The sequence below is a fragment of the Onychostruthus taczanowskii genome, unplaced genomic scaffold, assembly GCF_017590055.1.
Source record: "Onychostruthus taczanowskii isolate IOZ18803 unplaced genomic scaffold, ASM1759005v1 scaffold10, whole genome shotgun sequence".
Classification (NCBI taxonomy): Eukaryota; Metazoa; Chordata; class Aves; order Passeriformes; family Passeridae; genus Onychostruthus; species Onychostruthus taczanowskii.
In genome coordinates this window covers 1,671,727-1,684,926 of record NW_024496526.1, presented here as the reverse complement: position 1 = coordinate 1,684,926, position 13,200 = coordinate 1,671,727, and the positions used below count along the sequence as shown (strand labels likewise).

General features: G+C 68.1%; 2 protein-coding genes across 2 annotated transcripts; both read left to right on the top strand.

The window, feature by feature from the left end:
* The first annotated feature begins 4,620 nt into the window (after positions 1-4,620).
* SEPTIN12 (septin 12) lies at positions 4,621-10,732 on the top strand. Its single transcript, XM_041406941.1, has 10 exons — positions 4,621-4,856; positions 7,787-7,993; positions 8,518-8,646; positions 8,810-8,891; positions 8,987-9,124; positions 9,528-9,645; positions 9,723-9,818; positions 9,934-10,030; positions 10,242-10,293; positions 10,395-10,732. Exons 2-10 carry the CDS (start codon positions 7,816-7,818, stop codon positions 10,537-10,539), a joined length of 1,035 nt encoding a protein of 344 aa, XP_041262875.1. The 5' UTR covers positions 4,621-4,856; positions 7,787-7,815; the 3' UTR covers positions 10,540-10,732.
* A 141-nt stretch (positions 10,733-10,873) lies between these two features.
* On the top strand, positions 10,874-12,602 carry MYADM (myeloid associated differentiation marker). Its single transcript, XM_041406867.1, has one exon. The coding sequence runs from the start codon at positions 11,511-11,513 to the stop codon at positions 12,369-12,371; it is 861 nt and encodes a 286-aa protein (XP_041262801.1). The 5' UTR covers positions 10,874-11,510; the 3' UTR covers positions 12,372-12,602.
* The last annotated feature ends 598 nt before the right edge of the window (positions 12,603-13,200 follow it).

Genomic DNA, 13,200 nt, shown 5'->3' with positions numbered 1-13,200 from the left:
GGGCTGCGCTCCCCACAGGGGGCTGCGATTGGGGGGGATGCTGAGCTGCGCCTCTTGGGGAGCCTGGGGGCTCCCCGGGGTCTCAGCATCGTAGGGGGCTGCGCTCCCCTCCGGGGGCTGTGTATTGGGGACGGGGGGTGATGCCCCCGGGGGCTGCACATCGAGGGGGGCTGCACATCGTGGGGACACGGGGTGACCCCAGGGCTGGGCATCGTGGGGGCTGCTCTGCCCCCCAGCCCGGGGGATGCAGGGCTGCTCTGGTGGGCGCGGCTGTGGGGTGGGCAAGGGGGGCGACCGCGGCTGCAGGGAGCAGGGGAAGGTGTGGGACCCCCCGAGCCCGCGGTGTCCCCGTGCGCGCTCCCCGCGTGTGCGCGCTCTGCCCGCGGGCTGGGGGCTGCGGGGGGGCCGGGGCCGGGCCGGGGGCGGGAGGCGAAACCCGACCCCGGGGCTGCTGCTGCCCTCGCCGGGGAGGAATGTGTGCACCTACCCCGGGCACCTTAACCCCGCCGCTGCCGGCTGACACCCCCAGCCCCCGCCAAACCTCCACATCCCCCCAAGCCCCCGCTGAACCTCTGCCACCGCTCCTTTACCTCCCACCACACTCCGAGCACCCTGCCCCCTCTAAACCTCCCGCCACCCCATCTCAACATCTCTCCCTCCACCTTCTGACACCCCACTTTCACCCCCTGCCATTCTCCCGATCCCCCATCCGTCCTAAAAACCTCCTGCCACCCCGCCTTCACCCTCTGCCACCCTCCAAGCGCCTGCCACCCCCACCTTGCCCTGCATCCCCTCGTTGCCCCCCCCGCCCATCACTCCGGACCCGTGGATGAGGCTGGGTCAGGAGCCAGAGGCAGGTTTGGGGTAAAAGGAGGCATTTTGGGCGGTAACAGACACATGGATGTGGGGAGGAGGTCGCCGACCCCGTGACCCCGTGGGCCCCGGCAGCCCGGCCGGTGGGGCAGGGCTGGACCGGCCGCGGAATTACCTGCCCTGGGGAGAGCTGTGATCGGCAGCGCCCGCGCCCCGGCCTCTGACCCCTGCCCTGCCCCGGGCACAGGGACACAGGGGAGGGGACAGGGTCGGACCCTCAGCACCCCGCTGCCCCCGCACCGCGGCTGAGGAAGAGGAGGGTGAGGGCGGGCTGGTGCCAGCGGGTGGGGTGCCGGGGCAGGCTGGCACACGCGCCGCCGCGGAGAGGATGCAGGGGCGCAGCGTGGGCCGCCCCACGGAGCCCCCGAGGGGAAGCAGCCGCTCGGCGCTTGGCAGCGAGTGCGAAGCAAGATCTGGGGGGAACCCGGGCCCCCCGCGCTCTCCCCGGCTGCCGGCACCGTGCGGAGCCCCTCGGGCAGCAGCTCCCGGGGAGCCTCCTGTGGGGCCGGGGGGAAGGAGGGGGCGGCTGCACCGCGGGGATTCGCGGGGGTCACCCCCGTGGGGTCGGTCCCCCATCCTGTGCCAGGAGGGGCGGCAGCAGGAGCTTTGCACCGGGCCCGGCGCTGCGGAGCCCTGGGGAGCCGAGGGGCCCGTGGGGGGCACGTTGGCGCCCGGGGATGTGCCACGGGCTCGTGGCCGCTGTGAAGCCGCGTGGGAGGCCCAGCAGCAGCCACCAGAACGGGATGTGACAGTCCCCGAGCGTGGCGATGGTGCTGGCCCCCCTGCCATCAGCGGGCTCCAGGGTTAAGGCCCGGGAAAGGGCAGGAATCCTCCCCGGGTGCCGGGATGGATGCAGGGGGAGAGGGTCAGGCGAGGATCCGGTTACTCGGCCGGATCCCTTTCAGGGGGAATAAAGCGGGCAGTGTGCTGAGAGGGGAGCCGGCGGCACCGGCCAGATCAACCGGGGAACAATGATAAAACCCTCGAGGACAGCGCCGCAGGGCTGGGGAGGAGCTGGCGCCTGGCTGGGGTCCTCGGTGGGACGGGCTCATAATCAGGGGGCACCTCTGGGTAGTGGGGGGACACACATGGGTCTGGGGACGGGTGCCATCGGGGACCACTCTGGTGCCACCATCTCTCTCTCCGTCCCCAGCGCTCAAGAAGTCGTTTGAGGCAGAAGATGGGGACGAGGCACCCGGCTCCTTGCTGTCCTCAGGCGAGAGCCACCAGCCACTGCAGCGCGGCCACCCGCCCCGCCTGGGCAGCGGCACCGGCCCCAGCCCGGTGCCCAGTCCCGTGCTGCGGACCCGGCTCGGCACCGGCCTGGCCACCGGCCGAGCCAACGGCACCGGCGGTACCGGCATCGCCCGCGCCGCCTCCTTCCAGAGCCGCCAGGCCTTGGCCACGGGGCCGGGCAGTGACGGGGAGAGCCAGCGCAGCTCATCCTCCAGCCTGGAGAGCCCCGCGCCTACCGGGCCCCCCCAGCCACCGGGCAGCCCCCCGGCCGCCAGCCCCGGCTTGAAGAAGGTCCCGTCCCACGGCAGCGTCTTCCCGGTGGAGCTGGATCATCCCCTCCGCGGGGCCGCCGCCAGCCACGGCTCCCTGCCAGCGCTGGACCTGCACATCGCCGAGGAGCCGGGCCTGGGGACGCCGTGGGGCACCCAGAGCTCTGCAGCCCAGCCTCGCACCCACCAGCCTTCCTCTTCACCCTCCTCCTCCGCCCTGCCCCCATACGATGGCACAGAGACAGCCCCGGGGCTGCCCCCGCTCCCCGAGGGGCCGGGAGGGTGGGACACGGCTCCCCGCACGGTGTCCCGGCCGCAGCGGAAGGTCACCCTCAGCGCCAGCCCCATCCCGTCCCGCCGGGCCCCAGCTCAGCCCTGGGGACAGGGGGAGGCAGCCCCGGCTGAGGGCAGGGCCGAGGGGCCGCCACCGCTGCCAGCCCCCCAGGCCGCCACCCTCAGGCTGGTGTCGCAGCCGCAGACGGTGCAAGTGAGCTCCCAGCCCGCCTTCCTCGGGGGGCTGCTGCGGGTGCCGGCCCTGGGCACCCCGGCAGCGCCCGGGCAGACGGCACCGCGGGGACCCTGCGTGGTGCCAGCGGCTCCCGGCGAGGCTGCGGACGGCAGCGGGGCGGCGGTGACACCAGAGCACGGTAGGACTTGTTCTTGTCCCCGTCCCTCTCTCCGTCGGGCCCCCCTCGGCGGGCGCAGCGCTGCCAAAACCCCGCACGAGCCAATGCCGGGAAAAGCGCGGGGTGACAGCGACTCTGGGGACAGGCGCGCCGCCAGCTCGCTGCTCCCCGTGCCGGGGCCCGCGGGGCGCGCTGGCTGTGGGGGGGCCGAGGAGCCGAGCGCGGAGCTGGCAGCGCTCCCGGCCCGCCCGGCCCCGCGGTGCCTGGCGAGCCGCCCGCGCCGCCCCGGCGCTGATTGTTCTCCCCGGCGCGGGAGACAGGTCGGGACACATGTGCCCCATCGGCCGGCCCCGCGCGTGCCGCCTATCGCCGCGATCTTGTCCCGCGTCCAGCGCTTTCTTCCCCTCTCATCCCTCCTGGCTTGGCACGGGGCTGGATCCTGTTCCTCCCTCCCCGTGGGGCGCGGGAGGTGGCGGGGGGCCAAGGTGCGCCGGGGCGTGCTCGGCGTGCGCCCGGTGCCGCGGGGAACGGTGCCCGGCTCCCCGGCACGGCTGTGCCCTCGGCTCCCGCCGTGCCGGGGTGGGCGCTGCCAAGCCCGTGCCCGTCCCCAGGCCTGGGAAGAGGGCGGCCAAGTGTCCTTCCCAGCGGCTGCTCCAGGCCGGAGGGCGCCGCGGTGGCCGGGAGACGGCCGCCACCGCCGCTGCTCCCTGCTTGGGTGCTCGGGGCTCTTTGCCCGTCTCGCAGCGCTGTCGCGGAGCCGCCGTGGCCGGGCCCTAAGTACTGACGCGGCGAAGGCATCCATACATCTGCGCTGAATCATCCCCCAGCAATGCCCGTGGCCCTGCTGCCCAGCCAGCCCGGCTGCCCGCGGCTCCCCAGGCCAGGGATGGGGCTGGGGACGGCCCGGGTCATGAGGACACTGGGGAACAGAGCTCGAGGCTGAGCCAAGTGATGGGGACACTGAGGGACAGTGCTCAGGGCTGACACAGGTGATGGGGATAAGGATGTGGTGTTCAGGACTGAGTCAGGAGTGATGGGGACACGAAGGGACAGCACTTGGGGCAGCGCCAAGGTGACAGGGACATGGGGACACGGTACTTGGGGCCAAGCCAGGCTGATGGGGGCACAAAGGGAAAGTGCTCAGGGCTAAGGGAGGTGACAGGGACACGGTGCTCAGGACCAAGCTGGGGTGATGCAGTTGTGCTCAGGGCTGAGCTGGGGTCATGGGGACACGGTGCTTGGGGACAAGCTAGGGTCACAGGGAGACAAAGGACAGTGCTCAGGGCTGTGTCACGGTGCTCAGGAGCAAGCTGGGGTGACAGGGAAATGGGGACACGAGCTCGGGATGGAGCCGGGGTGATGAGGGGACATGCTCAGGACAGAGCCGTGTTGGTGGCCGGCAGCCGAGCGCGGCGTGCCCAGGCTGGGGGCACACGTGAGCCAGCGGGCAGCGGGTGGCACCGGCTGCCCTGCAGATGGCCCGGGACTGGCAGGGGGCTGGCAGACACTGCTGGGGCACAGCGGTTTCTTTGCCAGGAAGAGGTGGGAACGTGCTGTTTCCTCTGCCGGGAGGCCACCCCGGCCCCCAGCCGCTGACACCCGTGGGTGGCCTCGGGGCCCCGTGGCGCGGCGGGTCCCACGCCCCGCAGGAGGAAGCTCCCAGCGAGCCGCCGGCCGCCGCATTTCACTTCCACGCCGGGTCGCCCACGCAGGGCCCGGGGCGAGGAGGAGGAGGAGGAGCGGAGGAGGAGCCGTGGGCAGCAGCCGCCCTCTGCCTTGCACCCCAGGAGCCATTTGGCCCCGGTGACCAGCTCTCGGCGGCAGCAGCCCCGGCTCCGGCCGGCTCGCCCAGGTAGGGATGGCGTGGTGGCAGCGGGCAGGGCGGCGTGCGGGCAGAGGCAGCTGCCACCGGGCTTGGGGACTTGTCCCCTGTCCCCAGCAGCACTGCAGGCTCAGGGTTTCGCTCGATGGTTCACTTCTGCTTCTCCTCACCGACGGTCCTCAGCCACCCCAGCCCCGTCCCGTGGCTCCCACGGCCAGACGGACGGGCTGGTTCCGAGTCTGGCTGCAGATGGGGACTGTCACCACTGTCCCCTTAGGTCGTGTTTGGCACTGGGAGAGGCACCGGTGTTTCTGGGTCAGATCAGCTGGGCAGGAAGAGCTGTGGTGTGGCCGGGGCGGTGGGTGCATGTCCAAAGCTTCCATCCTTGTGCCAGAGGGGTCAGCTTCCTTGTGCTGGACCCAGAGCCAGGCTGCCCCCATCCCGTGCTCGGTTTGGAGCAGTGGTGAGCAGCCGGACAGGGAGCTCCTGTCCCAGCTCATCCTCTCCCAGCACCCTCCACCCTTGAAGCTTTATTACAGGCTTCCCGGGGAACTGGCCAATTAACCCTGCATCGGTAATTAAATCCATGGAGGAGACCACGGACCCGGGATTACTTGTCCCTGTCTGGAAAATAAGAGCATCCGTGATGAGTCCTGGAACAGGTCTGGCTGCAGGAGCCACTTGCCCCGGGGCTCCGTGGGGATGCCGAAGAGCTTCCACGTGGCCATCCGGCTGCTGGCCATTACCAGCAGGGCTTTTTGGCAGTGAGGGCAGGGACACGGCGGGCTCCGGACCCCTGGGGGAGGCAGCGGTGGGTGCAGCCCCCAGTGTCACCCCGGACGTGCCCTCTGGCTGTGGCTGTCTCCTTGGTGCTGCCCCTGGCAGGGCGCAGGGCAGTGGCTGAGCCCCTCTGTGGGGCTGTGGCTCAGCACCCTGGGGACCACCCTGGAGAGCCGGGGGTGCAAGAACCAAATCCCACCTGCTCCCTGCCTGCAGTGCCCAGCTACACGGGATGGCTCCAGCGGCTGCACCACTTGGTTCTGGATCTGTCCTGGCAACTGCCAAGGCTGGCAGGGACTGAGAAGGGGTGCCAGGCTGGGGGCACGGGGGCCGGTGTCTCCCGGGGAGGAGGGCTGCAGTAGTTGTGGAGATCCTCTCCCTGATGGGGACTTCCCATCCCACGTCGCTGCCAGCCTGTAGAACACCCCGTTGGGAAGGACCGTGCTGGGTGGGTGGATCCCCGCCGGAGTGAGCAGCCTGCCCTCCCCCAGCCCCCCCAGCCGGGTGTCACCGCTGTCACCAGGAAATCCGCGGCTGTTTCACCACTTCCGAGGAACATCCCGACCCAGGGGCTGCAGGGGCAGCTGGGACATGCGACAGTGCTGTCCCCAAGCCTGCCGTCACTCTGGCACCCACTGGGCACAGGGTGCTGGGTGGCTCCCATGCCGGGATGCCGTTGCCATGGCAATGGGGGTGTTCAGCTCCATCATCTCCTGGCACTCCGGGCTGGCTCAGGCCGGCCCCTGCCCACATGCCCCTTGTCGCCTGGCTGCGTGGCACACGGACACGGTCTCAGCAGGTCCCTCACAGCCTGGGCCATTGCAAGCTGCCGCTCCAGCCTCGCCGGTGCCAAGCGCCGGCTGGCACATACGGGGGAGGCTGCGGCGTGGGGGGACGTAAGCGCCGTGGGGCACTGCGGCAGTGGGGCGAGTGGCAGGGCCACCACCCCTTGTCCTACCCCGCCGTGCAGAGGCCGGGCACAGGTGCTGCTGGGGAGGGCGGGGGGCACGGTGCGGGGTGGTCCCCGGTGCCCGTGGGTGCCAGTGGGGATCGCACCCACGGCCAAGCACTCCCGTTGCCATTCAGTGCCGCCGCGGCCGCTCACGGGGTGATGGGGACAAAGTGAGGACCGGGGGTGTCCTGTGCCATGGGGGGATCCCCATCTGTGCTGGCCCGGCTGGGAGGCCGAGCAGTGCCATGCGCAGGGTGGGCACAGCCGGGTGAGCACAGCCGGGTTGGCACAGCCCTCCCCAGCCACCAGTCAATCGGCAAACCGGGCGCAGGGGCTTGGCTCTGGTGGGGAGGGGGCTGCGGGGGGCGGGTATTGCCATGCTGGTCATGCGTGGGAGCCGCAGCCTCGGCGGAGCCGGGTTGGTGCCAGCCGGGAGCTGGCGGAGGGAAGGGGCCGGGCTGCGGCGCCGCCGGGGATGGGGATGCGGACGGCGCCCCGGGGACCCCCCCGGCCGTAGCGGGGCGCTGAGCGAGGGCACCGCGGCGCCGAGGTAGGACCCGAACAATGGCCGTGCTGGGAAGCAGGAGGAGGAGGAGAAAGAAGAAAGGGATTTGGGGCTGTCGCACAAAGAGCTGGGGCGGGCGCGGGGCTCCGGTGGCCCCCGGTGTGGGGCACGCTCCGGGCACCGTCCCCCGGGCAGCCCCCACGTGTCCCTTGGGGCTCGGGGTTATGCCGAGGATTGCCCTGCACCCCCGGTGCCCCCGCCCGGCAGTGCCCGGTGCCTGGTACCATGTGGGTGCTCTGTGGGGTGGCACGTCCTGCCCTGGGGCCGGAGCCCCCCGGCTTTGCCGGGGCCGGCGCGGTGCCGCCTGGCGCGGGTGGCCGCGTGGGCTGGGCAAAAGGAGCTGGGCAAAAGGAGCTGGGCAAAAGGTGCTGCTGGCCGCGGCCACGGTGCCCGATGATCTCAGGGCAACCGGTGGCATCGTGGGGTCCGGTGGCACGACCACCCCACAGATGCCCCTGGCACCTCCTCGGACCCTTTCGCGCGGGGGGGGGGTGGCGTGTCCCCGTTGCCATGCCGAGCCTCACCGGCTCCCAGGAATGTGCCGGGGCTGCGTGCCCGCCGGCACGGCCGCTGCTGGGGCAACGCTGCCGGCGCAGGGGTGGGCACCGAGGGGTGGGCACCCAGGGGTCCAGGCTCACCGCCTTTGCCCACCCCGCCGTGCAGGGAGCAGCCTGGAGCCCGAGGAGCGCAGCATGGAGCCGCCGGCCGTGCCGGAGGAGGAGGAGGAGGAGGAGGGGGCGGTGCCCCTCTCCATGGCGCCCGGCCCCGTGGGCTGCCAGCTCTTTGGATACGTGGGAATCGAAGCTGTGCTCGACCAGATGAAAATCAAAACCATGAAGACAGGCTTTGAGTTCAACATCATGGTTGTGGGTGAGCGCTGGGCGTGGGGTTTGCTCCTGGGTGGGGTGGGAATACTGGCTCTGATTCCACCATGCCAGGGGAAATTATGCTTTTAAGGGATTTTAAGGAAATTTAAGTGATTTTAACTGATTTAAGTAGCAAGCAATTGAAAATGAGTAATATCCCCTACTGCACAGCATAGTCATGCTGATAGGTGAGCTCATCCCAACATGTGAGATGCTCCCAAATTGATGTTGAGGGGCTCTCGCCTTGGGGAATAAATTTGTTTGGAAGATAAACCAGAGTAGCCCAATCTGGGATGCTCTTATATGTGTACCAGGGGTTATGACCTTGGGGAATAAATATGTTCCTGGGATAAAATGGACTATCCCAACCTCTGAGATGCTCCCAAGTGGATACCAAGGGCTTATTGCCTTGGGGAAGAAATTTATTTGGGGATAAGCCAGAGTTGTTCCAAACTCTGCGTTGCTCCCACGTGGATATCAAGATGTTACTGCCCTGGGGACAAACCAGAGCTGCTGATGTCCCCTCAGGGCAGAGTGGGCTGGGGAAGTCCACGATGGTGAACACCCTCTTCAAGTCCAAGGTGAGCCGCAAATCCTCCCAGCCTGGCCAGGAGGAACGTATTCCCAAAACAGTGCAACTCCAGTCCATCACCCACGGTAAGGTCACCGCCACGGCGGCGTGTCCCACCAGCCCCTGGGACAAGCAGGGGACTGGGCTGGGGTCTGAAGCTGTGTTCACAGCCTCAAAACATCCCCCGTGCCTGGTCCCCTGCTTTTCCCCAATGTTTCTTCCCCCCTGACCCATGTCTGTACCCCACAGTCATCGAGGAGAAGGGGGTGAAGATGAAGCTGACGGTGACTGACACACCAGGGTTTGGGGACCAGATCAACAATGAGAACTGGTAGGACACAATGGGGAGCGGGAGCCCAGCTCGGTGGCTGGCAGTTTGGGGTAGAGGTTGAGCTCAGGTGCTGTCCCTCAACTCCTCATCCTCAGCTGGGACCCCATAATCAAATACATCAACGAGCAGTACGAGAGATACCTGCGGGAGGAGATCCTCATCACCCGCAAGAGGAAGATCCCAGACACCCGCGTCCATGGATGCGTCTACTTTGTCCCCCCAACAGGTCACTGGTGAGTCCCCACTCACAGCACCCGTAGGTGAGGGGGTCACCGTGTGGTGGTTGTGCCACCCTGAGGTGATGGTGGTGGAGTCTGGGGTGATAATGATGGGGTCACCCTGAGGTGATGGTGGTGGAGGAACCTCAGGGTGACTCTGGAGTGGTAGTGTTGTGGTCACCCCTTGGTGACAGTGGCGGGGTGGTCACTGTGGGGTGGTTGTGTCACCCTGGCATGATGATGGTGGGGTCACCCCAGGGTGACAGAGATAGGGTATCAACCCGGGGTGGTAGTGGGGAAAGTCCCTCAGGGTGATGGTGCTGGGGTCACCTCAGAGTGACCCTGGGGTGGTAGTGGCGGGGTCACTCCCCCAGTGACAGAGGTGGGGACACCCTGGAGTGACGGCGGCCCTTGTCAGGCTGCGCCCGCTGGACCTGGAGTTCATGCGGCGGCTCAGCAAGATCGTCAACGTGGTGCCGGTGATCGCCAAAGCTGACACGCTCACCCTGGAGGAACGGGCAGAATTCAAGCAGAGGGTGAGGACAGGTCCCCAGTGGGCTCCTGGGCTGCCCCATGTGCCGCCCAGCCCCGGCTCAAGCCTTGTGTCCTGCAGATCCAGGAGGACTTGAAGACCCACGCCATCAGCGTGTACCCGCAGGAGGACTTCGACCAGGACCCCGAAGACAGGGCCCTGAACGACAGGATTCGTGTGAGTGCCGGGGTGCTGGGACGGAGGGGCCAGCCCCTGGGGAGCAGGGTGAGGGACAGGGACCTGGGGACTCCCGGGGAGAAGCACCCGGGGCGAGCACAGCCTCTGCTGGCAGGAGAAGATTCCCTTCGCCGTGGTGGGGGCAGACCAGGAGCACCAGGTGAACGGCAAGAGGGTGCTGGGCCGCAAGACCAAGTGGGGCATCATAGAAGGTGAGCAGAGCCCCTCACACCCGCAGCCCCCGCAGGTGCAGGGAGCAGCACCCAAGGGGTATCTTTGCCTGGGTGGGTGCTGAGCCATGGCAGGTGGCACGGAGCTGTGCTGTGCCCTGGCGGTACCCAGAGCATGCCGGGATGCACTGCCCAGGCATCCCAGCGCCACTGAGCCCTCCTGCCAAGCCTGCCCCTCTGCCTTGCCTTGCAGTGGAGAACCCAGCGCACTGCGAGTTCCCCCTCCTGCGGGACCTGCTGATCCGGTGAGCGGGGACAGGGTAGGGAGTGCTGGAACCCCACGGGGTGACAGCAGGGTGGGGGGGACAGTGACGTGATGCCCTTCCTCCCCCTGCCACCCGGGCAGGTCACATCTGCAGGACCTGAAGGACATCACCCACAACGTCCACTACGAGAGTTACCGCGTGCGGCGGCTGAACGAGAGCAACCGGCCGGGGCTGGGCCCCCTCAATGGGCTGCCCGGCAAGGGCGAGGCCAGCAGCCACCTCTGAGCCTCCCAGTGCCCCCCAGACCACCACTGGACCCCATGGCAGTGCCCACCCCTGCCCACCATGGCTGTGCCAGGAACCTGCCTGGGGTGAACCCCCCTAGAGTGCCCAGCTGCCCTGACATGTGTCCCTCGTCCCAAGCTCTGCCCTGGGCACAGACCCCCGGACCCTGTGTGACATTAAAGGTTAATCCAGAGCCTTCAGCCTTCACCCTCCTGTTGGGCTCCCAACTTTTGATGTGCCACCTCCCTCCTGTGCTGCTCTGGCTGCTGTGGCTCCCCCAGGCACGCTGGGGAAATGGAGGTGCTGCCTGTGGGGTGTGACGAGGGTGCAGATGCCCTCCTCACGGCCACATCGCCCGCCCTGCCCAGTGAGGCAGCTGGCACAGCTGGACTTTGAGCCGCTTATCAGGTGGTGGAGGTGCCAGGAGGGGAGCGGAGGTGCCGGAGGGGTGTGGAGCTGTCGCCCGCTAGGGTGTGAAGGGGCTACACCCAGCTGTGGCATCCCCCTGCCAGGGGCACCGTACTGGTGCAGCCCCTAAACCCCTCAGGGGAACCCAGTGGGTGCTGCCCCGCTGGCTGCCAAGCCCTGGTACCTGTCAAGGTGTCGGGGTGCCCCCCCGGTACTCTAGGGGTGCACGAAAAGCCCTTTTGTACCTCCTGCCGTGGGCAGGGCTGGGGCTCGCTGCCAGGACGGTGGCACATGGTGGCTTCCTGCCCGCCCCGGCCCCACCGCCCGGCTCAGCGTCCCCGCCCTTTGCCCAGCCCCGCGTTAATGATCCACCCGCGGCCGCCAGCCCCCAGCAGCCACCGGCGTGCTGGCAGCGGCAGCAGAGCCGGGGGTCCTTGGCACGGGCGGCTCGGGGGGGCTGGCGGCTCCCTGCCCTGCGCCCCACCCCTCTTCCCCGGCAGCCAGATAAGAGCGGCTGCGGGCAGCACCGGTGCCCAGCGCGGCGTGGGCACAGCGGCCGCGCCATGGCCACGGTGAACCTCCGCGCCCTGACCTCCTGGGTGGGCATCGCCCGGCTCCTCGCCCTCGTGCTGTCCTGCCTCACCTTCAGCCTGGTGGCCTCCACCAGGGACTTTGGGGATCCCTACGGGACGTGGTGCATGTTCACCTGGTGCTTCTGCTTCGCCGTGACGCTGCTGGTGCTGCTGCTGGAGCTGCTGGAGCTCTACCCGCTGCTGCCGCTCTCCTGGGATGACTTCACCTCGGCTTTCTCCATGCTGGCCGCTCTGATGGTCTTCACCTCCTCGGTGGTGTTCCCTGCCACCTTCATCAAGAGCCCCTGCAGCGGCAGCCAGTGTGCCCGGCAGGCCGTGGCCACCGCCGCCTCCTGCCTCTGCTTCCTCGCCTACGCCACCGAGGTGTCGCTGACCCGCGCCAAGCCCGGGGACATCAGCAGCTTCCTCTCCACCGTGCCTGGGCTCCTCAAGGTCTTTGAAACCTATGTGGCTTGCCTGATCTTCTCCTTGCTGCAGGACTTGTATAAGGAATCTGGCCTGATATGGTGCGTGGCTGTCTACTCCATCTGCTTCATCTTCACCCTCCTCATCATCATCTTCACCATCGGCCGCTGCCTCACCTACATTCCCTGCCCTCTGGAGAAGGTGCTGGTGGGCTACAACTTCCTGGCCATGCTGATGTACCTCACTGCCACCATCATGTGGCCTCTCTACAACTTCCGGGGACAGAGCCGCCCCAATTCCTGCGACAAGTACTGCCCGTGGAACAGGCACCTGGGGGTCACCTTCCTCACCATCTTCAACTTCATCGCCTACTTGGTGGACCTGGTCTACTCCACCAGGATGGTCTTTTTCAGGGCGCCTCCCTAAGGGCTGGGGATGGGGCTGGGGGTGGTGGGACGCGGCTGGTGCCGGTGCCGGTGCCGGTGCCGGTGCCGGTGCGGGGCTGCCGGCGGAGCTGAGGAAGGGGCCGGATGCCTCGGAGAGCTCCTTGTCCCCGTGCTGGAGCACAGAGCCAGGGAGTGCCCCAGGGGTGCGCTCAGCCCGGGCCCCACGGGCTGCACACAGGGGGCTGGAGGGGCCACGAGGGGCTTGAGGGGGCTTTGGGATTAAATTGGGTCATTTTTCACTTGTTTCTGCCTCCTCTTTCTTCCCTTTCCCAACCTGCTGCAGGATCCCTGCTGGGAGGTGAGAAACCGGGGGGCACCACTGGCACTGGGAGCCGTGGGTGACTTTGGGGGGCACCAGCAGCACTGTGGGGGCACCAGGCTCCAGAAAACCCTTCCTACTCCTTGTTGACTCGGCACTGGAGTGAAGCAGGGCATGACCAGGAAAAGCCCAACCCGGATGCCTTTTTCTTGGCACCTGCACAGGGCCCTGACAAACAGGTTCAGGAGGAATGCAGCTCTTGGGGGGGCTGAGAGCCCGCCAGGTACTTGTCACCAGCATGGTCGGGTCCTTGTCACCACCACAGTAACCCCAGTGGGAGCCCTGCTGGGTTTGGTCCCAACCATGTAGGCTGGAGTCCCCCTTTGGGGGCCGCTGTGGTGTCCCCTCCCAGGGGGAAAATGGGGAGGAGGGTGGCTGCCACCCAGTGCCACCAGAGCTGGGGCTGCTGACACACAGCACGGGGGGACAGTGACACCGCAGGCTGGTATGTGGGAAGAAGGCAGCGGTGCAGGGCGGGCAGGGAAGGTGT